Source organism: Apodemus sylvaticus, chromosome 12 (genome assembly GCF_947179515.1).
Source record: "Apodemus sylvaticus chromosome 12, mApoSyl1.1, whole genome shotgun sequence".
NCBI lineage: Eukaryota > Metazoa > Chordata > Mammalia > Rodentia > Muridae > Apodemus > Apodemus sylvaticus.
The window spans coordinates 36,363,404-36,387,861 of record NC_067483.1 but is presented as its reverse complement, the minus strand read 5'-3'; the positions used below and the strand labels follow the sequence as shown (position 1 = coordinate 36,387,861).

General features: G+C 38.0%; 1 protein-coding gene across 1 annotated transcript in view; it reads right to left on the bottom strand.

Moving 5' to 3' along the window:
• Positions 1 to 24,458, bottom strand: part of Thsd7b (thrombospondin type 1 domain containing 7B) — a 949,886-nt gene that overhangs the window by 392,709 nt on the left and 532,719 nt on the right. Inside the window, exons 11-12 of the mRNA XM_052200991.1 lie at positions 15,357 to 15,486; positions 9,029 to 9,132 (exon numbers count right to left, since the gene is read on the bottom strand). Of these exons, the coding sequence (XP_052056951.1) occupies positions 9,029 to 9,132; positions 15,357 to 15,486 (234 nt within the window). The remainder of the gene's footprint in view (positions 1 to 9,028; positions 9,133 to 15,356; positions 15,487 to 24,458) is intronic.

Genomic DNA, 24,458 nt, shown 5'->3' with positions numbered 1-24,458 from the left:
GTTTATTGCAATACGTCAGGTGGGAAACTGCTGGGGAGGGGCTCTCTGTGGACACAGACATTTTGTAAAACATCTCTGTCTTCCTAATCCGTCCTTCACATCCTTCAGTTTCCCCATCAGGGAGCAAATGAGGAAAACAGACTTTCTTCCTTCTACTTCCTGAACTCACCTACTCATCAGTTACACCCACTCGCCATCTGCAGGCGCTCCCAGACTTTCAGTCAGCTATCTCCTCCCTTCTAAGGGCTCCTCGCTGGTTGTGTGTCATCTTGTGTTCATAGCCATGCAAGATGGATATCTCTCATCTTTGAACTTTGACCTATAGTGTGCTTCTTTCTTGGTCTTCTCTGACCAAGTGTTACCTACTCATAATCCATGTCCTCCAGACCTTGTTCCCAAATCTATGAATGCTTTTAAGTTTCAGTTGCTATACTGAGATTGGCTTGGTGTACTCGGTTATACCTAGTCAACTAATAAACAGTACGCTTTCTGTCTTTAAACACCTACAAAAATGTGATGATGCCACTTAGTTTTTAAATTTTTTACCTCCATAAATTGTACAATACTATATCTATGTTTATTAGTCAAACAACTGCTGCTATCTTCTGAAAAAAAAAACAGGGTGTAGATGATTGAGTATGGAAATTTCTGTTGCATAAAAATAATATCCTTTCTCTTCTTCCCCCCTTTGTCGCTCTGTCTCTCTACCTCTATCTTTGTCTGTCTCTCTCTTATCTCTCTGTCTCTCTATGTCTCTGTATGTCTGCTTCTGTCTCTCTTGTCTCTCTGTCTCTCTGTCTCTCTGTCTCTGTCTCTCTCTCTCTCTCTCTCTCTCTCTCTCTCTCTCTCTGAGTGTGTGTGTGTGTGTGTGTGTGTGTGTGTTTCCAGATAGGGTTTCCTTTTGTAGCCCTGGCTGTTCTAGAACTCCCACAGTAAACCAGGGTGGCCTCAAATTCAGTAATCCTTTTGCCTCTGGATCCCTAGTGGTGGACTTAAAGGTGCATGCCACCACCCCTGGGAACAAAAGCCTTTTTCTTCCTTGGAACAATCTGAATGATTTTTGCATGCTACCTTTACATCAAGCCTTTCCCAAAGGAAGATGCTTTGGCCCCAGAACTTTAACCATTTCCTACAGACTTAGTTAATGATTCTCCTGACCACCAGCAGTTTACTTTTAAGAACTACATTAGTGATATTCACAAAACCTTCTTTCAGGGTAATTATTAGTATCTTCCTAGGTTATCAAAGAAAATGGAATTAATGCTTCCAGAGAAACCACATGCAAAAGCATCAATAGGATGGAACTGGAACTGTTCTGCTTAGGAAAATTGAGGCTCTGAGAAGACACCTGACATAGTTGGACCAACCACACACCTATACTGAGAGGCAGAACTGGCATTTGAGACATATTACTTTATGTTTGAAGAGAAGGACTATTCTTTTGTCACCGGACTTTCAATACTTCTCTAAACTTCTTTTCCACTTGTACTATGGAATCACATGATATTATATATCATCTACAACCTTTAAGTATAAAGTTATATATATATATATATATATATATATATATATATATATATATATAGAGAGAGAGAGAGAGAGAGAGAGAGAGAGAATGGATGGCTCTTGGTATCTGTTAGGTTAGTTTTAATATTAACCTTGTAGCCACTAAAATAATATCCAAATGCAGCTTCCCACACAGTGTGCATATGCCATGAGCTCATTTTGTATTAATAATTTATGCCATCTTTTTTACTCCTGTACCTCAGCCAGTCCTCGCTGGTCTACATCAAGCAGCGCTCTCAACTCATTGCGATGCATTTCATGGTATTTAAGATTAGCTCCTGGATGGCATTGATTTCTTTTTCCTTAAATGCCTTTTATGTGCGCTCCTCTAACTCACCCCAGTATTACCATTCCAGTGTGAGCTTCCAAATTCCTCCTTGGCATACATTCAAAGGCTCCATGAGCTCCCATCTTTCCTATCCTCACTTCCAATTTATTTCATATCCTTCCAGAAAACAGATAACTTGAAGAACTCCTTGATTTTAGTTGACTCCAGTAGGTTTTACATGCCTTCCTATATACCTGGGTTAAAATAGAGTTATTTAGTTTTTGTTTTAGTCACACCTTTACAGCATGGTTGGCCTTAAAAGATACTGTTTTGAGGCCTACTCATCTGTTTGAATTCAGAATTTCAGTAGAACTGAGGCTTGACACACCAAAGTGGAATTTACAGACACTGGCACAGGTGTGAGCCTCTCGCTCAGTTGCTTCCACCTGGAATGCGCATTGAGGTTTGATTTCCATTTGGAAATGTACACAGAAAAATGCACAAATCTATCTCCTTCTGCTACAGTCCTGAGAGGAAGCCTTGGATAAACAGAAACAAATGCCTCGACCTTACTTGCACCAGTGCTAAGGGATGTCAGGGATGCACTGCTACTTAAAGGAATGGGATTTAACTCTGCACAAAAGACATGTAATCCTATTATATGTGCATAGTTTCTTGTCACTTAGAAATTCAGAGTGGCGTTCCTGAAGGGAACGTAGTTCTGTCACAGAATTATATGGCTGGGATAGAGACTTCTCACTCTGAGTTTTAAAAGCAAATGACTGCATGCAGCAGTTGAAGTTTCTTTTATGCGGCCTCAGCACCAGCATCCATTTCATCAGTAAAATGTCTTCTGAGGATATGAGTGAGGTGAATGTGGGGGAAGGGCTACTCTGTTCTTGGAATCATAGCTTATTATATTAAAAGCGGAGGGGCTAGTGAGAGGAGATATTACTGAAGCAACAGTTAGTTAACACCGTGTAACTAAAGCATTCTGCCTCAGGTTGCCCATCTCCTTTAATATTTATATTTAATTTATCACAAAGTTTTAAAATATGCATATTTTACCTGCAGCCACCACAAAAAGCCACAGAGATAATCCTACCCTGAAACACACAAAGGAAATGAAAAATGCCTCCAAGAGCCATGACTCACTTATATTAAAATTCAATCTCTACTGTGAACTGAGCGTGCTGCTCTAGAAACCAAAGCCTATGGCTTTAGCAAGCCCATCCTTCCGTCATGCTCATGGGATATTTTAATTTTGAGAGTTGTCGTACAGTGTCAATTTAATTTCTACAGTCTACCCTGGGAACCCTTATTTTCATACTTTCAGCAATTATATTTAAAAGAGAGATGCTTCCAAATAATGACTCTTTAGGGCTGGAGGGATGGATCTGCGGTTTAGAGAACTTGATGCTCTTACAGAGGACCCAGGTTTGGTTCAAAGCATCTACTCGTGGCTTATTATGATCTGTAACTCCAGTTTCAGGAGATCCAACTACCTCTTCTGCCTTCCCTAGCAACAGGCACAAAGATAGTGCAGATACATAGATGCAGGAAAAAACACTTATGCAAATAAAGTAGAAAATACATTTTTAAATGGTTCATACACTCCTTTATGATACTTCATATGAATCTTTTGGTACCTGGAATTGAGCAATGGACTAAACTGATAAAGAGCATTATGCTCTCTAGGAGAACATTCTGGCACTGTTGTATTTATGCTATTGGTGCTTTGTTTCTGTTACATAGGGTTTGACCAACTAAGAAAGGCTGGTTTTGAACTTGTGCTCCTTCTGCCTCATCCTACTGAGTTGGGATTATAACCACTCAGTAGGTTATAAGTTTGACACAATTATGTCAAGCTTACAACTATTCTTTAGTAAGATGAGTACTGAAGACAGATCACTTTTTTCTATATGATTAACAAGGTTTTTCAAAACTAACTTCGCCAAAGATACTGACACTAGTGTGTCAGATAAGTATTTACTCATTACTTACATCAGATACCCTAGTATATTGAGCTGGTAAGTAGCCATGCCCTGCCTTCTGCAGAGAGCATATGAAGATTTTGAGTTAGTGTATAAGTATCAGATTAAGCCCTGATTGAATATGTTGTGAATGTGAGCATGAAGCATGTCAGGGACCACAGTGTCTCAGAATGACAAAGATTTCCCCTGGTCTGTGTGTGAATGTTGGAACTGCAGAGATTGAAGACTACAGCATCCTTGGGTATGTTAGCAATGTGGATTTGTTTTCCTATAAGACCTCTCTGGATTAGCTAACCCACATCCTCCTTCAGCTGTCTATAAGAAACCAATGTCCTCTAATCAGATGTATGAAATACATGTGCTGAGTTTCCAGGAAGCTCCTGGTGCACCTCCATCAGAGCACAAGGCTGGCTTTTCTGTACTGCATTTACGTGTCTTCCCTTTTTTCATTGTCTCATTACCCTAAGCAGGTTTCCAGGACATAAAGCTGTGCAAAGTAACCACATTCTTCCATAAATGCACAGAAAAATATAGATGTTTTTTACCCCTTACTAATGTTATATTGGTTTAATGGATCTCAGTGGCTTCCCATTCCTGATTTTCAATGCCGATAGCCAGAGACAACATAGCTCATTTCTAAGTCAAGAAATACCCTGAGAAAACCACCCTATATTTCTTCCCAGAAAACACAGTCCATCCTCTTTCAACAACAAACATGAACCAAATGAAATGCTAAGGCAAAGACTACAGATATCTCTGACTACAGCTCATAACTGTTGTAGTCAACCTTCCAGTTGTGATCTATGTAAGTGAACAGGGCAGAATCAACCTTTGTAATAAGAGCATACTTCTATTCAGAAAATAAGAATGCAAAGGTTTAGAAGTTTGTTCCTTGTCTCCCCAAGGTATGTCTATCATGGGAGAAGAAAGCATCAGTGACTGGGACTTGAGTGTTTCCAAAGGCTCATATACAAAGGCTTGACTTCCAACCTTTGCCACGAGGGCTAAGTAGTGGAACCTTTAAGAGGAGGGATGTAGTGAAAGAGGGGCAGGTCCAAGGTTGCACTCCAGAAAAAGATGTTTAAGTCAGGCTCTCCCTGGCATATCTCTTTTTTACTTCCTCCTCTCATGGAATTGAGCAGGCTTCACAACCACATTTGCCTGCGGCAACACACTACCTCACTGCACTTCCAAAAGCAATGGGTCAACTGACCATGAACTCGAGTCCTCAAAAATAGAGTCAATATGCTTTCTTCCACCTTTAAGTGGATTTTTCTGAGGCATCCTGTCACAGTGTCAGAGCCGAACACTCAGATCAATAGTTTTGGCATCTGATTGACAAGCTGGGATGTCTGCATGTTTTCAGTACTCATTCAAGTACACAGTCTGTATCTTTTCAGACAGTTTATTTGTGCTGTACTTCTATGTGTTTTCTAGACCAGGGTGGTTGATAAGCTAATGGTGGGTGGAAATCTTTATCTCTCCTTTTCTCTCTATGAAAACAATGTCACTGAAGACAGAAATGGTTACTCCAAGAACTAAAGTACTCAGATTTACAATTTTAGTGGTTTGTTGTGAATCCAGTTTATATAAGTTATTGATTGATTTGGGGCTTTATGAATATAGGCTTTACAGGTTACGATTTGTACAAGCTTGGGAAAATGGATAAATCAAAATTTACAAATAGAATCACAAATTAAAGACTCTAGAAAGAAATTAGATTATGAAAAATTATGACATTGAGCATACCTTACCAAAATAATGGATATATAGATGTATACATGCAGCATATATATTTCCATCTTTGGGAACTAAATATTATTACTGCCACACAATTACAATTTTAAAGCACACTGTTTCTTCAACTTTCCCTACCTATTCCTTTTCTTCAAAAGTAAAGGTAACACACATTTATTCTTATACTGGATTAATTCATGCATTTTTAAAAGTAGAAAAATACCTTAAGTTTTAGGAGTTTATTTTTTTTAAGGCAAAGCAAAGAGATTCCCTTAACCTGTTGTGTAAGAAGTCTATGCTCCCTGCTGGGATAAAATTAAGAAAATGAAAAGATTTGATAATGGATAGAAGCCTGCCTTCTTCATTTCTCATAAACATTACTCAGTGAAAGTAAAACTGAAAAAGAGTGCAGCCACTTCAATACATCAAGGGAATCTTAGATACAAAAAGGTATCCTCTATCTCCTGTTTCATCTCCATCATAGTAGTACAGTGTTGTCTTTCTGATGACAGGGAACACTTGACATTTGATAAATGAGGTACAGTCCAAAAGGAAAACCTCTGGGTTCTTCTGAGTCAGCTTTAAAGGAGTCAGTGTGGGCAGTAAAATTAAAATTACTACACAAATAATTTCATACTTCTAGAAATTTCAGGACCTTTACTTTTTTCTTTGTATTACTAAGATGTTTGCCTCTGTAAGCATAGTGATTTTCTAAAAACAAGAATATGTATAGTTCTTTTTGTATATTATCATCTGTCACAATATTTGAATTATATTCTTTTTATTCAAATTAAGCACAATAAACTGGGTTAAAAAAAGTCCAACTCTATGTAGCATAGTGTATCTTATACAGTAGAACCAGATTTCTCACTACCCTGGAGAAGGTACTAATATTTTGCTGTCTCTGTAATTATGCCTGAACTTTCTTTTTAAATTCTTCTTTGATCAGAATAGAATTACATAAATGAGTTTTAAGTCTGTATCTTGAACATTGAATAGGTTAACACCATAAACACAATCAAATAAAGCAATAGGTCTATTTCCAGAAATAGAATGATTAGAAATACTGAACATGAAGGGCTGAAACGTATAAACAGTAGTTGAGACATACACCTTCTAAGTCTACTGATGAGCTAATCCAAAAGAGGCCAAAGGGAACCGAAGTCATGGTTTTGTCTGGTAGGCAGGGGCTAGAGCTCTCTTTCTCCTTTCAGGGTTTCTAGAAAACATCTCACAGACATCCTGGTTTCCTTTTTCAAGGATTCTTAGCAAACAGATATAAATATATCCAACCCTTGTTATGTCTGTACCAGTGGTTCTCAGCTTTCCTATTGTTGCTGCCCTTTAATCCAATTCCTCATATTACGGTGACCCACGACTATAACATTATTTTGTTGCTCCTTCATAACTGTAATTTTGCTACTGTTATGAATTGAAATGTAAATATGAAATGTAAATATCTGATATGTAGGACATCATGCATAACAGCCATTGTAGACAGTCTCAAAAGTTTCACGCTAGAAGAAATGGCTGCAAAGGTAGTCGCAGTGTTTTACACTGAATTATATGGGAGCAAACCTGCCCAGCATAATGTCTCAGCAAGGTGAGTTGCATTTCTAAAACAGCATTGAATGCCAAGAGAGAACAATGACCCATGAGAATTTACTGAATGGTCTAAGCGCGTACTCCCTTACAGCTACAAGGAATCCACAGAGAAAAGATGGAAGCATTCCAAATATAGAGTCTCCATCAAACTGGATGCAACACACACAGACAAAAGCTCTACGAGGTACTTCAATGTCATTGTAAACCACACAGAATCACCATAGATATGACTCCTTTCAGGGATAGAACAGGAACATGAGAGTGAAATTAGCACTAGTAGCAGTAGTGGTAGTAGGTGCGTGTTGCCCTGGATAGCATATGGCTGGGCTCGTGGGCTGCTTAGGTCTTGGACTTGCTCCCCACACCTTCTCTTTTCCAGGTAAAAATGGCCTCCCTTCCAGGGATGATTCCCAGTTTTCCAGTTCGCTCATATTATACCTCTGGAGATGAGATACAGGTAGGTAAACTTTAGGGGATTTTGTTTTCTGCAGATATTTTCATCTTGCCAGGATGAATGATATAGACTTAGACCCCATTCACCAACCTCTGAAGAATCGATTTGCTCCCTATCACTTTCAAAGCTGATGCTGATAACCCCTGTGTATGGAGATGGGCTTGCAATTTCCTTTGGAAGGCTAGAGACTAGATCATTCTCTCATTTCTCTCAATGATGGGGCTCACAGAAGTTTTTCAATCACTTTGACTTTGTTCAACCAAGAGATGTAGTTTCCCAAAAAGGCAATTTTCTTGGATTAGTTATTTGCTAATTTTTCATAGGTTTTATTTTTCTTGAACTCTAGAGGTTTGTTATATAGCTTCTTATATTGTCTTTCTGGTTAATCCCTTCCTATGCCTTTCTTTAGTTGTTTTCTCTCATGCTTGAGGCCTTTTCAAAAACCCATTATTTTCTATTAATTATATAATACTAATTCATACTAATAATACTAATATACTACTACTAATAATAAAGATTTTTATGGGAATTTAGGGCATGTTACCTGGTAGCAATCAAGAATATCCAATGTCTAATATCTGATAATGTTAATTTCTAAATGTTATTATCTGTAAGTCAGGTGAAGAAACCCAAGCTTTTCTGGGTGTAGTTGTGGAAATGGGGCTAGTATTACCATTAGTGCTGCCCACAAAAGCAAGAAGAACAGACAATCCATTTTCAGAATAAAGTATTTTTTATCAAGTCCCATATAATTAGCCCCTATATTAGGAATGACACAAAAAAGGGAACAGTCCAAGTTACTGGGTGCTTTTCATACATTTGCTGTCTTTCCTAGGGGTGCTTAATAAAATATCCTTTATATCAGACACAGAAGCCTATCACGATGCCTGGCATTTAGAAGTTTAATACTCTTTCTGTACATATAACACATAGTAAATGTATATATATATACATCTACACACATACTTGTGCTTAAATCAGGATCATTAAGCTTAGTCAATTCACTCAGTTATGTTTTCATTCACATACTTAATCAGCACATAAACATGCAATGTAAATAAAGTACAATGTGTACTTTCAAGTCTAGTTTTGGCATTTCCCCAGCATCTTGGCTCATATCCAACATACATTCACAATATAGACATTGAGGTTAGTTATAATTGAGGTATATTTATTATTATTTATATTTGCTTTACTACCTACCGAGGTGCAGAGAAAGGTTATAGTTAAATGATGATATTTAGCTAACAACACGTACTAATGCCAAGAGTTAATTTAGTGGTAAATATAAATAGCTCAATCCAGAAACATCACAACTTGCCCAAATATGAACAACCAAGTACATAGAAAGACGACTTTAAACCACGCACACATGAACATGAGGCTATTTAAATCACTGCTTACCTCTTGTCTGCAGCCCCTTCCCACATGCCTCGCTGGTGCCTGTTCTCCCCTGCCTGACAGACTCTGGAACCAGGATACAAGGGCTCCATTTCTGCGGCTTCCACCTGGGACCACAAGGAGGAACAGAACAGAACTTTTAGCATAGCACATATGCAGAGAAAGTATGTGCAACACTTATAATTGCAGGAATAGAAAAGACCAGAGTTCAATTAGCATAGATTTGAAGCAAACCATGTCTGGTACTGTAAACCTTGTCAACTGCCCGTGGAGGTGAGGTCATAGACCTCAAAGAGGAACCTACTCCTCCTCCTTTTCTAGACTGGTGTAATTTCTAATGACATCCTAAAACCTTATCTTTATACCAATGGATAACTGCAGTTCTTACTCTTTTTTTTTTTAAGATTTATTTATTTATTACGTGTAAATACACTGTAGCTGTCTTCAGACACACCAGAAGAGGGCGTCAGATCTTGTTATGGATGGTTGTGAGCCACCATGTGGTTACTGGGATTTGAACTCAGCACCTCTGGAAGAGCAGTCAGGGCTCTTAACCGCTGAGCCATCTCTCCAGCCCCCAGTTCTTACTCTTTATGAAATATTTTTTTCTTTTCTTTTATTGGATATTTTCTTTATTTACATTTCAAATGTTATCCCCTTTCCCAGTTTCCCCAGTAATCCCTATCCCTTCCCCCTCCCTCTGCTTCTATGAAGGTGTTGCCCACTCACCCACCCATTCTTACCTCCTTGCCCTCACATTCCCCTACACTGGGACATCAAGCCTTCACAGGACCAAAGGCCTACCCTCCCACTGATGTGTGACAAGGCCATCCTCTGCTACATATGCAGCTGGAGCCATGGGTCCCTCCACGTGTACTCTTTAGTTGGTGGTTTAGTCACTGGGAGCTCAGGGGAATATGGTTGGTTCTTATTGTTGTTATTCCTATGGGGTTGCAAACCCCTTCAGCTCCTTCAGTTCTTTCTCTAACTGTTTCACTGGGGACCTTGTGCTCAGTCCAAGGGTTATCTGTGAGCATCCCCTTCTATATTTGTCAGACTTTGGAAGAGCTGCCTCTCAGGAGACAGCTATATCATATTCCTGCCAGCAAGCACTTCTTGGTTTCTGCAATAGTGTCTGGGTGACTGTTTATGGGATGGATCCCCAGGTGGGGCAGTCTCTGGATGGACTTTCCTTTAGTTTCTGCTCCACATGTTGTCTCTATATTTCCTTCTGTGAGTATGTTGTTCCCCCTTCTAAGAAGAATTTTTCTCTACAGCAAATTGGTACCATTGAAGAAATCCATAATAGTTCAAAATAAAAAAGATCAGCAGACCATAGGGGTCTCTACTCTAAAAGGTACATCTACAGTGCAACCTCTACACATAAAGCTCAGGGAATACCATGAAAAGAGGAGACAGGGGATTTTTAAGAGTTAAAAAATCATGTTATCTGCATTGTAGCAATAACTTCTATATATGACAGGGAAGCTGCACTTAAGAAATCTCAAAATATATGGCAGCCTCAACAAGACCTGCAAAATGACAACATCAGTTGGCCTGACAATACAAACATAAGACTTCTCAAAGGTCCTAATCCTATATGAAAAACTCTAAGCAATTAATGTCTGCTAAAAGAGGAAATTTTTCTGCAGAGACAAACCTCATAATGGTTTGTCAAGTACCAAATAGTGAGCCTTAAACAAATACATGTATGAAAAAGATATATGTATGTGCATCTATATTACATATATATGCATATATAGACACACAGACACGCATATATATGTGAATATGCACATGTATGCATGTGTTACAATAAATAAATAATATGAAATCCACCCCTAGCAAGTGCTGGGGACAGTAACAATTGAATGTTGCCTTCCCTCTCCAAACCAGGTTCATGATTAAAGGTGTGATTCTACTACTGGGAGTTTGAACACTTTATGTGTGAATCTTAGTTTACATAAAAACAGCAAAAAGAAGCTGAATATAAACAGATCACTCTGCTTATTTACAACATATATGTATATGAAAAGGGAATAATCTTTGTGTTCTACCAAAACATAAATGATCAAAGTTTTAGCATCTGAAATGTTAGGGGGCAAACTTTAACATGATACTTCTTGAACTCAGATCTAACTCTACCATTTTCATCACTCATAGAATGGAATGCAAAAGATAACACTAGGGACAAAGCCCAAGTTCATCTTAGGGAAGAGGAATGGATGTTCCAGGATGAGATTTCAGGACTTGCTTTCCTATGAGGAAATGGTCTCTGAGGAAGTCACCTGGCTTCTCTCTGATTACTTTTCTCAAGTTAATAAAAGTGTCTATTTTTGTCCCACAGAAGATGGCTTTTGTTCTTAAAATTATTTCTTCACTTTTTGTTCCTCCAGTTACTGTGCTTTTATGATCTGTTTCATATAAGCCAAGAACTCCGAAAAACCAGGAGCTACCTTATCCACTGGCCCACACTTTATGAACTCCTTATAAAAATATCACCAGTAAAGAAAAGTATAGAGGGAGATGCTCTCAGGCAGCCATTGAACTGAGCACAGGGTCCCCAATGGAGGAGCTAGAGAAAGGACTCAAGGAGCTGAAGGGGTTTGCAGCCCCATAGGAGAAACAACAATATGAGCCAACCAGTACCCCCAGAGCTACCAGGGACTAAACCACCAACCAAAGAGTATGCATGGAAGGACCCATGGCTCCAGTTGCATATGTAGCAGAGGATGGCCTTGTTGGACATCAATGGGAGGAGAGGCTCTTGGTCCTGAGAAGGCTTGATGTCCCAGTATAGGGGAATGCCAGGTCAGGGAAGCAGGAGCAGGTAGGTTTTGGAGGGAGAGGGGATAACATTTGAAATGTAAATAAAGAAAATATTTAATAAGAAAAGAAAGTGTCATTGATCACCTTTATGTGGCTTCTTTAATAAGAATGACTGCTGAGTTTGGTTGAAAATCAGAGAACAGAAATAGCATGTCATGATCAAATAAATCAGCTATTAACCTCTACAGCGATAAATTCACTTCATTTATACATAGATTCCCTCTAAATTCACTTCATTTATACATAGATTCCCTCAACATAGTCACATCTATAATATCTAAGGTGGAGATGGGCTTAGGTCCCACTGTTTGGATCATGATGTATTATTTGTTAGGATGTTCGTGGATTCCTTAAGCTCTGTTTACACAGGTGTCTCAGACCAACATGAAACCAGGCCTTTTCACTCCTGTTAGCATGCTGTGTAGACAGAATGAGGTGGAAGGAGTAATTAGAGTGTCCAGATAAGCTCTCAGGTTTGAGATGATAAACTAGAGTTCATTGAGAGTAAGTGGCAGCCCGAGACTGGACTATTCTGGTTGCTTGCTTATTGGTTCTTGGTTACTTGGTATTGGTTTATTGGTTCATTATCAATTCTGTATAAAATCAATGTCATAATGCTGTTTTCTCTTTAATCTTTAATTTTATGTACTGGATGATGTAGGACAACCTAGGTGGGCATTTCAATTCTGTTCTAATTTGGTGAATTTGGACATGTGGCCTTAATTCAGTTAAAAAAAAAAACGGACTAGAAGATAACAATAAAACAAAACAAACAAAACAAAACATCTAAACTTGTAAGATAACTTCATGCAGAATACCACTGTAGAGGAAACAATATCTAACTGGAACTACAGCGATTAATATTACAAGATTTTTTTTTTTTACAAGGATCAGAGACTTGTATTAATTTGGACACGGTTTGAAGTGCACACCAGAAAGTAGGTTCTGGATATAGCAGAACTGGTTTCTGGGAAAAGGTCAGAAGGTAAATAAGAAAAATCAGTTCAAACATAAAGGGTTAAATTGAAGTGCTGCCAAATAGCAAGGATTGAAGAAAACCAAATTCCACCAGTGGTTTCTGAGATTTCTGCTGATTATAATGACTCCGTGTTTATTAAAATGTCTGATAATATTTTATTTGGCTGAGGTTTTTCGCTTGGCTACTTTCTGTGTGTGTGCTTTCCTGGTCATAGAAGTTTCAGTATTTACCCAAAGCACAAGAGGGTGATTACCGACAGTGATTTCAGAATGGCCTCGTGGCTATGGGAACAAAGAACAGTCTGGACCTGATCCCAGTGATGATCTAAATCCTTCCCAACTGTCCATCAAATCGGGATGACGGAGAGAAGCATGGACAGAGCAGTGGGACTGAGCTTCTCAGTGGCAAACTTACATCTTAACTAAAATGAGCTCTTTTTGGAAAAGCAATTAGACCACATTATTCCTGAATACATTATCCCTTAAGACTCATAGCTGTAAGACACAGTTTCTAAAATGATCAGGATAAAATATTAGATAATTTTGCAAAACACATTTTTGAGTGAGTTGGTAAAACTATATGATTTTAAAACCATGAGCCATTATCATAAATCAGTGACTACATTTAATCTAAGATTATTTAAAAGCAATGTTATCATTGAATTTTAAAATTTCAAAAATTCTAAGAGACTGGAAGGTTAAGAATTGAAAATGAAACTTGGATATGGTTTTATAATCAGGACTTTCCAATTTCTAAAATGGATAGAGAGAGCATTAAAGGTTTGTTACCCCTGTTCTCTTATTAAAAAGAGGGGAGTTGACAGAAGTTATCATCAAAGATACATTTCACATGTGGATAAAATTTACAAAGAATAAATAAAAATATTATTAAGAATATATTATACTCTCAACCAGCCATTAAACTGAGCACAGGGTTCCCAATGTGGGAGCTAGAGAAAGGACCCAAGGAGCTGAAGGGGTTTGCAGAGCCATAGGAGGAACAACAATATGAGTCACCCAGTACTCCCAGAGCTCTCAGGGACAAAACCATCAACCAGATAGTACACATGAAGGGACCCATGGCTCCAGATGCATAGGCAGCAGAGGATGGTCTTGTTGGACATCAATGGGAGGAGAGGCCCTTGGTCCTGGAAAGGCTTGATGCTGCAGGTATAGGGGACAGGGAAGTGGGAGAGGGTTGATTGGAGAACACGGGACAGGAGAGAGCTTATGGGATTTTTGGGGTTGGGGCTGGGGGAGGAATAAGGAAAGGGGAAATCATTTGAAATGTAAATAAAGAATATATATAATAAAAATAATAAAAAAGAAAATATTATCCCTTGGATTAATAACCATACATCTGATTTGCTGTTTGAGACAGGATTTTATATACATATACAGCCAGGATGGTCTTGAACTTATGATCCTCTTGCCTCAGCCTTTCAAGAGACAGATTATAGCTGCATGCTTCTATACTCAGTTTGTTTTTGAATGGTTTGTTGGAAGTTCTAAGATGAGGACAACAGGATGAGTATGTACCTCAAAGTGTAGTGGGGTTTGTTCTGTACTATTTGTGTTGTGTTTGCCTGTGTAAGTCTATGTGTCTGCATGTGTGTGTCTATGTGTGTCTGAATATGTATGTATATGTGTATGTATGTGTGTCTATGTGTCTTTGTGTGTATCTGTCTATGTGCATGTATATATATATGTATTTGTGTGCATATGCATGTGGATTTACTGTGTGGATATATATATATATGTGTGTTTATATGGAGTTTGTGTATGTTTATGTATATTTATGTATGTATGTCTGTGTGAGGGGTTTACATGTGTATGTATATGGGGTTTTCTGAGTATTTATGTATTTCCATGTGTGTGTGCCTATGTCTGTATATGTGTATATGTCTGCATTCCTGTGTGTGTTTTCCCTTGTATAAATGTGCTTGTTGTATTCATGCATATAAGTCTCCATATGTGTGCATTTATGTGTCTATGTTTATAAGTTTTTGTGTGTGTATATATGTGTGTATCTACATGTCTTCATGTGTGTTTGCTTCTATATACGTATGTGCTTATGTGTTTTGTTTGGGTCTGTGTGTGCTTGTTTATATGTGTGTCTGATTGTATGTGACTGTATGTATTTGTGTCCATATGTGTGCATATGTAGTATGTGTTTGTGTATAGGTGTGTATGTGTGTGTGTCTGTGTGTCTGTGTGTAAGATGTTCTATATAAAAGCTCATCCCATCTCTCTTTGGATCATTCTCCAGAAATCTGATTGCAGAAGGTGCAGCATTCCAATAGCTCACTTATAGCCAATCACACTCCAGGTTTATTCTCCTGCTAATTACGTATTCATATTCTTCATTTCTTATGAATACATTCTAGTAAAGAAAAGAAAATTACTGAATATTTAAAGGCATAAAATGTTACAACTTTAAAAAATTTCACTAAGCAACCATATATGAAAGAAAATACTGCACAATTATGCTCAGGTCTCATGATAATCAAAAGTAACTAATTACCGGTATGTAGGACACAATGAGATATCTTCACATTCTCTTTCTTCAAATAAAGTATCTGGGCACTCTTGACCTCCATTGGCTGCTTCCTGGATGATAATCCTGTATCGAGACTGTTTTATTGTAGTATTTCCTGAAGGAAATGAGAAATAAAATTATAGCCCCTATTACATCGATGTAGATCAAATCCAGGTAGCATCTGGAAGGAATGTGAAAAAGAGTTCAGCTAGGCATATTTGTAAAGGGAAACTAAGATGAAAGCAGCAAATGCTGGGAGCTAGTGCTCAATCTCCCTCCTGTGGGAAAAGCTCCACACTGAGGCACGGCAAATTCAAACGTTTTCACTGTCTTAATGCGTCTTAATTTAAACATCTTTTAGAAGAAGATTGATGTTATTTTTATTTTTGTGTGCATCTTTTCCTGCATCTGTGTCTATCAACGAGTGAATGCCTGATGGATACCAGGGAAGTGCATTCAGCCCTTGTATTTCTAGTTACACATAGATATGGGCTGCCATGTGGGTGCTAATAATCAAGTTTGAGCCTTTGCCAGACCTGCAAGTGCTCTTAGTTGTTGAGTCAAACATCTTTCAAGTTTATATCTTACATTTCAAGAAGCATAAGAATACCATATCATGGTATGAAGCTCATATCCCCTCCTTCATCTCAAGAATTACCTGATGTGCCTGGATTTCCATTGTTCATCCTTTTCAATATGAAGTTTCTCTTTATAGACTGCTTTATATAGTAGAAACTCTTCTATTAAAATTAATAATTCTAGGCCTTGGAAAGTCTGCAGAGGTAAGTGGCACACACCACACTGTCTAGCTCTTGGCTTGCTCCTCAGTCAGAGGAGACTTGCAGGACCCCAAGAACATCCTGCCTGCCAGAGGAATCTTTTGGGGCCCAAAACTAAACACCTGGTAAACCTGTCTGACCAACCATCCTAGTCAGATTCAGCTACCACCTCAGCTGCCCAAGACAGCCTGCAGAGGTCAATGGTCCCCTGAGGCCCATTGTCTAGCTCTGGACTCACTTTTTGGTTTAGAGGACACTAGAGGGAACCCAAGGCAACCATCTTCTCTGTGGAAACATTCTCGGGTCCCAAGATTATCCAGCTTGGAACTCTATCCCAGTCAGTTCCAGCTGCCATCCCAGTTAGGGATGACTGGGACACAGCGTACAGAGTGGAATCTGTCGGAGGCACATCAACAAAATTGTATAAACTGACCTCTGTTATCTAGTACACAAAGCAACCCATGCCTACACCTTTCTGAGATGTCCTGCTGCCATCAGGATCATCCAGCCAACACCCAGGAAAAACACATGCCTAGAGGACAGCATAAGAACACAAGCAACAAGATCCAGGGCAATGTGGCACCACCAGAGCCCAGCTATTCTGCTACAACACACCCAGGCTATCCTAATGAAACTGAAGCACAAGAAGAGGATCTTAAATCCAATATTATAAAGAAGATAGAGCCTTTAAAAGGACATGAATAAATGCATTCAAACAGTTAGAGGAATTAAAAAAAGAAAGCAAATAAATACAGGAAAATAAAATCAAATGTGAAGGATATGAATAGAAATGTCCAAGACTTTAAAACCAGAAATAGAAGCAATAAAGAAAACAAAAACTGAGGCAATCCTGGAGATAGAAAACCTAGGAAAGAGAACAGGAATTACAGATATATGTATCACTCACAGTATATAGAACATGGAAGAGAGAATTTTAGGTGTAGAGGATACACTAGAAAAAAATCAATATATCAGTCAAAGAAAACACAAAATCTAAAAATGTTATGCCATAAAATATCCCAGAAATTTGGGACACTATGAAAAGAATAATAGGAAAAGAAGAAGAAGGAGAAAGAGAAAGAGAAGGAGAAGGAGAAGGAGAAGAAGAAAACAAACCCAGGAGGAGTAGACAGCAGGAAATATTCAAATATATTCAAAGGGCTGGATCGAATCAACTAGAAGCAATGAAAACAATACAAAGAATTAGCAAAGCAAGAGCTGGTTCTTTGAGAATATCAACAAGACAGACAAACCTTTAGCCAACCTAACTAAAAGGCAGAAAGACATAATCGAAATTAACAAAATCAGAAATGAAAAGGTAGACATAACAACAGACACTGAGAAAATTCAAAGAACCATACTTCAAATGCTTGTATTCCACAAAATTGAAAAATCTAAATGAAATAGATGATTTTCTAACATATACCAATTACCAAATCTAAGTCATGATCAGGTAAGCTGTCAGAACAGTCCTATAACTCCTAAGGAAATAGAAGCAGTCATTAAAAGTCTCCCAATCAAAAAAAAGCTTTGGGACAGATGGTTTTAGAGCAGAATTCTACCAGGCATTCAAAGAAGAGCTAATCCCAATACTCCTCAAACTATTTGACAAAATAGAAACACAAGGAACACTGCCAAAACTTATTCTATGAAGCCACATTTATCCTAATATCTAAAACACACAAAGACTCAAGAAAGAAAGAGAATTTCAAACCAATTTCTCTTATGAATATTGATACAAAAATACTCAATAAAATATTCACAAACCAAAACTAGGAACACATCAAAGGTATTTTCCACCATGATCAGGTAGGTTTCATCCAAGGAATGCAGAGGTAGTTCAATATACAAAAAAAAAAAAAAAAAAAAACCTGTCAACATAATCTACCATATAAAGAAGCTAAAAGAAAATAAATCACATGATCATCTCACTAGATGCTGAAAAAGTCTTTTACAATACAAGTAAAAGACTTCATGATATAAGTCTTGGAGAAAGAAAGGATAATAGGTGCATACCTAAACACAATAAAGGCAATAAACAGTCCAGCTGATAGCCAACATCAAATTAGAGAGAAACTTAAAGCATTTCCACTAAAATCAGGTATAAGACAAGGTTCCCTATTCTCTTCAAATATCTTCAATAGAGTACTTGAAGTCCTAGCTAGAGCAGTAAGACAGCTAAGGGAGAGTAAGTGGAAACAAATTGGAAAGGAAAAAGTCAAAGCATCCACTATTTGCAGGTGATATTACAGTATACATAAGTGGCCCCAAAAATCACACCACAGAACTCCTATAGCTGATAAACACCTACCACAAAATGGCTGGATACAAAATTAGCCCAAATCAATCAGTAGCCCTCCTCTAAACATGTGATAAATGGGCTGAAAGGTAAATAAGGAAAATAGTATCCTTCACAATAGCCACAAATAACATAAAATACCTTGGTGTAATGCTAACCAAGCAAGTGAAAGACCTATATAACAAGAACTTCAAGTCTCTGAAGAAATTGAAGAAGATATCAGAATATGGAAGGATCTCCTTTGTGCATAGATTGGTAGGACTAACAGAGTGAAAATGGCCACTTCACCAAAAACAATCTACATATTAAATGCAACTTCCATTAAAATTTGAGCACATTTCTTTACAGATCTTGAAAAAGCAATTCTCCACTTTAAATGGAAAAACAAAAACCTCAGGATAGCTAGAATGATCCTGAATAATAAAAGAACTTCTGGAGGCACTCTACTACAGAGCAATAATAGTAAAAACTGTATGGTATTGGCATGGAAACAGACAGGTAGACCATGGAGTTGAATCAAATACCCAGAAATAAACACACACACACACACACACACACACACACACCCCTATGGAGAGTTGATTTTTGACAAAAAATTCAAAATCATACAATAGAAAAGGAAGAGCATCTTCAACAAACACTGTTGATCTAACTAGATTTCTGCATGTAGAAGAATGAAAATCTATCAATATTTATAATCCTGCATGAAACTCAATTCCCAATGGATAAAATACCTCAATATGAAACCAGATACACTAAATCTACTAGATCAGAAAGCAGGGAATACCATTGAACTCATTGGGACAGAAGACAACTTCCTGAACAGAACACCAATGGCTCAGGCATTAAGGTCAAGAATTAATAAATGAGACTTCATGGAACTGAAAAGCTTCTTAAAGTCAAATAACACCATCAGTAGGACAAAATGATGACCTACAGATTGGGAAATGCTTGTCCCTATCCCTATATCTTATAGAAGGCTATTATCTAAAATATATAAAGAACTCAAGATGTTAGACCCCAATAATCCAAATAGCCCAGTAAAAAAATATAGGTTACAGAGTTAAACAGAATTCTCAACCAAGGAATCTCAAATGGCCAAGAAGCACTTAACAAAATGGTAAATATCCTTACTTGTCAGGGAAATGCAAGTCAAAAGACTCTAAGAATCCACCGTACACCCATTAGAATAGTTAAGATAAAAAACTCAAAGGAAAACACATGCTGGCAAAGTTGTTAAGTAAGGGAAACATTTTTCCACTGCTGGTTTGATTGCAAACTTGTACAAGTACTCTCTAAACCAATTTGGCAGTTTCTGGAAAGATTAGGAATAGTTCTACCTCAGGACCTAGCTATATCACTCCTGTGCTTATATTCAGAAGATGCTCCACTAACTGTCTCACGAGAACACTTGCTCAACTATGTTCGTAGCAGGTGTATTTGTTTTAGTCAGAAAGTAGAAACAATCAGATGTCTCTCAACTGAAGAATGGATACAGAACATGTAGTACATCTACAAAATGGAATACTACTTGTCATTACAAATAAGGACATCATGAATTTCACAAGCAAATAGATGTAACTAGAGAATATCATCCTGAGTGAGGTAACCTAGACCCAAAAGGACATGCACAGTACATACTCACTTATAAATGGATATTACCCATACAGTACAGGAAAACCATGCTATAATCAACAGGTCCAAAGAAGCCAATTAGCAAGAAAGGTCCAAGCCAGGACAGTTGAATCTTTCTCAGACTGGGAAGCAAAATAGGTATCAGAGGTCGATGGAAGAAGGAGCTGGGTAGAAAAAGGAGGTGGAAAGGGGAGTGGGGCAGTGTGGAATAAATCATTTGTAGGGAGAGCAGGGATGAGAGAAGATTGGCAATGGGGAGTAATATCTGAAAAGGGGTAAGGGCCCAGAGGGTCTATAGGCGTGACTCCAACTGAGATTCCTAGCAGTGGGGGCATATGAATCCGGACGTAGCTACTTCCTGAAGCCAGTCCAGACTCCCAGTGGTACAGTAAGAACAGCAACCCACTCACAAAATCTTTGATCTAAAATGTGTACTGCCTGCAAGATGTGCAAGAGCAAAGACAGAGCAGAGACTGAGGAAATGACCAACAAATGACTGCCCCAAATTGAGAGCCATCCCATGGGTAAGAACCAGTCTCTGACACTATTAATGATAGTCTGTTATGCTTGCAGACAGGAACCTAGCATAATTGTCCTCTGGGAAGCTCCACCCAGTAACCAATAGAAATAGATGTAGAGACTCACACCCAAACATTAAATGGAGTTCAGGGAGTCTTGAAACAGCAAGCAACTTATCTGGTTTTGGCAGTTTGTGAAAGAGACTGATAATGAAGTACGGATGTGACTCTTGCAGTTTGTCACTGGAACCTGTTGCTTGCCTCTAGGAGGATTTGATGAGCTCATAGGAAGTAATGGGCCTCAAAAGTTTTGTATTGAAAAACTTGGCAAAGACACCTGGGTACAAAGAAGCCATACATGTTTTAATCGCTTGGATCTACAACCATATAAGAGTTATGAACAACTAAAGGAAAAACTTCTTTTTGCAATAGAAGAGACAGAGGGATTTGGACACAAATGACTGTGACTTGTCTTGGGGGAGCTCTAGCATTTAAATACCCCAGCCAGAAAAATTGCAGATAGTGTATATAAGCTGTTGATTCTGTACAGTTAATTTTCTAAACCTCTCAAAGTATAAATGTTTTCCATTCTTCCACAGAATATGCAAAACATTTCATCATTTTCTACTTTATTTATTGTTCCCTTTAAATGACTGACCAGGGGAAAAAATCATCCTCAAATTTTGATGCAAGCAAGAGAATTTATTAAAAAATTATATATCTATATAAGCATAAAAAAATAGTTGGAAGAAAGAATGAAAGACCCGAAGAGGATAGAACTCTACAGGAAGACCAACAGAGTCGACTAACCTGGACCTTTGGTGATTCCCAGGGCCTGAATCACTAACCAAAGAGCTAGCATGGGCTGTAACTAGGACCCCTGCACATATGTAGCAGATGAGCAGCTTGGTCTTCATGCAGGTCCCCCAACAATGGAACAAGTGTTGTTCCTGAGCCTGTTGCCTGCCTGCTTGTGGTTCCCACATCCCTAAATGGACAGAATTTTCTTGCCTCAGAGGGAAAAGATGCACCCAATCCTGCAATATCAGGAAAGGGTTAGTATGTGGGAGTGACCCACAGAGGGGCACTTCCCCTTCAAAAGAGAAGGAGAAGGTAGAATGATGTGAACAGGTACTGGGAGAAGAGGACAGGCTGATATTGGATTTTAAAGTGAACAAATAAATATATTTTTAAAAATTAATATTTCTAATATTGTCTGATTTATAGGTGCTAGTTTATTAGGTTACTCAGTTTTCATAATCAGTATATTCAAGGAAAGAGAATACAACTGAAAAGGGACAGTGTTGCTTACTTCAGTGTTTTGCTGAGAAGTATTAGTAGGATTCTCAACAGACAGACAACAGTGTTCCCTTAGTCATGTCAGTCACTGCAGTGTTCAGATGCCCTCTGCACCTACCACAAATGTCTATTGTTTTTCAGTATTAAGCAATACATTCAATTTCTTTATTCAAGATACAATACCAGCACTGGATTTGCAAAGAAAATTCTAATATAACAGAACTTACAATGAAACAGGAAGAAAAGGGGCCAGATATAAACCACAATAGTCAAAAGCCATGTGCAGAGCAAGCAGGGTCAAAAAACAGAGAAAACATTTGTTTTTTGACGTAGGAAAGCAAAGGCAGCTCATGAAAAGTATACGTTTCACTCTAAGTCTTGAAGACTGCATAGCAAAATTATAACACAAAGGATGAAACCATTTCGGGTCATGAAAAGAAAGTCGAGCAAAGAATAAGACTTGGCAGTGTGAGGAATTTACCGAGGAAGCCACCGTGCCTTCAGTGAGAAATGTGTGTGTTTGGAAGCAGGTAGCATGAGTGGGGACAGCATAGGAGGGGCAAAGAATGGAGAAGGGGCATGTCTAGGAGACAAAGGAATTAATTGGTAGATAAGGGGCAGGTAATGGACCTATCCACGTTATTAAGTTAATTTTTAGAAGGCCAGTAAACTTAATGGAGCAAAACTAAAGGACAAAGAGAATGTTTGTAGCAATTATGTATGCACACAGATTTTTTTTTAAAAAATCATTAATACATAAAGACTTACGGAGAAAAGCAACCAACCCACAACTCCCCTACTTCTGCCTCGCTCTTCAGATGAACCGCTTTTTGCTGTTCTCTTCCTATATTTCATTTGTGGCGACTTCCAAATCATCTGCTTTTGTTCATACCTCCTGATGTCTGATCTTTAATGTTACATGAGCTCTTGGCTATAATGACCCCAATGAAAACAACTCTTCTGGGGTGGCAGGAAAGATAAAGGGATAGAGAGAGACTGTATCATGCACACACACACACACACACACACACACACACACACACTTAAACACACTGCCCTCATGGATTGATTCTATATCATATGGTTCAAAAAACTGTAAGCATTACAATGATAGCCATGTTCAATGATCATTCACATGTATATTGAAAAAGACAGATTATATTGTAAAATCAATCAATTACCATACAGGTAAAATGTTCATAGAGAGGAAAACAATGATAACTTTTATTAAATGAAGGGAAATATATCTGATTTTTAAGAAGGACATAGAATTAATAAGGAGTTTGTTAGGGAAACAATACCAGGATATGTAGGACATTCATTAAGTTCTGTATCTATGCCTTTCTCCTTGGATGATCATAGTGAACAGCCAGTTCTGAAGGGTTTTCTATGAATCTGTCATGAATAGCAGATTTGATAAAGTGTTCCTGTGGCAAAAACAACAGTAGGCAGTGTACACAGCTAGAATGGGGCTATAATAGATATTTTTATAGCACCCCTCTGTGGAAGCCACCTTCGGGGTAGTGAATTGAGCTTGTATGTATACAGGAGAAACAAGAAATATGAATGCTTTGGGCAGCCTCCAGACCCATGGTTTGAAGCCAGGCAAGGCAATGCAAGCAAAACTAAGGATGCTCTCACCAAATGGCATCAGAAAAAGCCTTTCTTTTCCATTGATTATAATGAGAGGATTTCTGGGGAGCTGGTATGGGAGTAGATATGGTGGCTTGCAGATAGAAGCTCCCTAGAGATTATTTATACATATAAAACAGAAGGTTCTCAGGAGTTATCCATAAGCTTAAACTAAAATCTGTTCTTAATATTCTGCATAGAAGGCATTTTTTATTATTATAACTCCAAAGAGAGAAATTAGTATGATTAAAACTATCATTATTATCATTGTTCCCATTTTACAGATAAGAAATGAATAGTGGTAGAAGGAAATAGTTTATCAAAATTACTTTTTATACAATTAGACTGCCTTACACAGGTATCGAGTCTATGATCTTTCCATTAAAAGAGGAAACATTCCAAAGGAAAGAGTCCTAATCATAGCTCATGGTTTCATGTTTCCTCTCAAAGAGTTCTTCAGCTGCCCACCTTTCTACAGAAGGCTTAAATGTCAGTGATGTGAGTGATATTTCCCACCTCATTTGGCTTATGAAAAATAACAATAAATTACAGTGTTCACTTGCAAACAAACAATTGCTTAAGAATGATTATGGCTAACAAACAATTCACTTAAATTTGGTTTTGATTTATGCATGTTCTGTCATCACTAAGCCATTAGGGATAATTAAGCTTAAGTTATTAATTATAGTGGGAAGAAGTAACATTTAGAAAAGATGGCAATTTAAAGATTGGAATTATATTTAACATAGAAAATACGTGAGTGGGCTCCAAACAGTAAGGGACATTTATAAAGTCACAGCAGGGACCCGTGCCACCAATTCCCAGCACAAACAGCCATAACATAAGATAAATATATAAAAATGACTTGTGTTATTTTTCAGCTAGGTAAACTGGAGTATATCACACTGAATTAAAAATACCATGA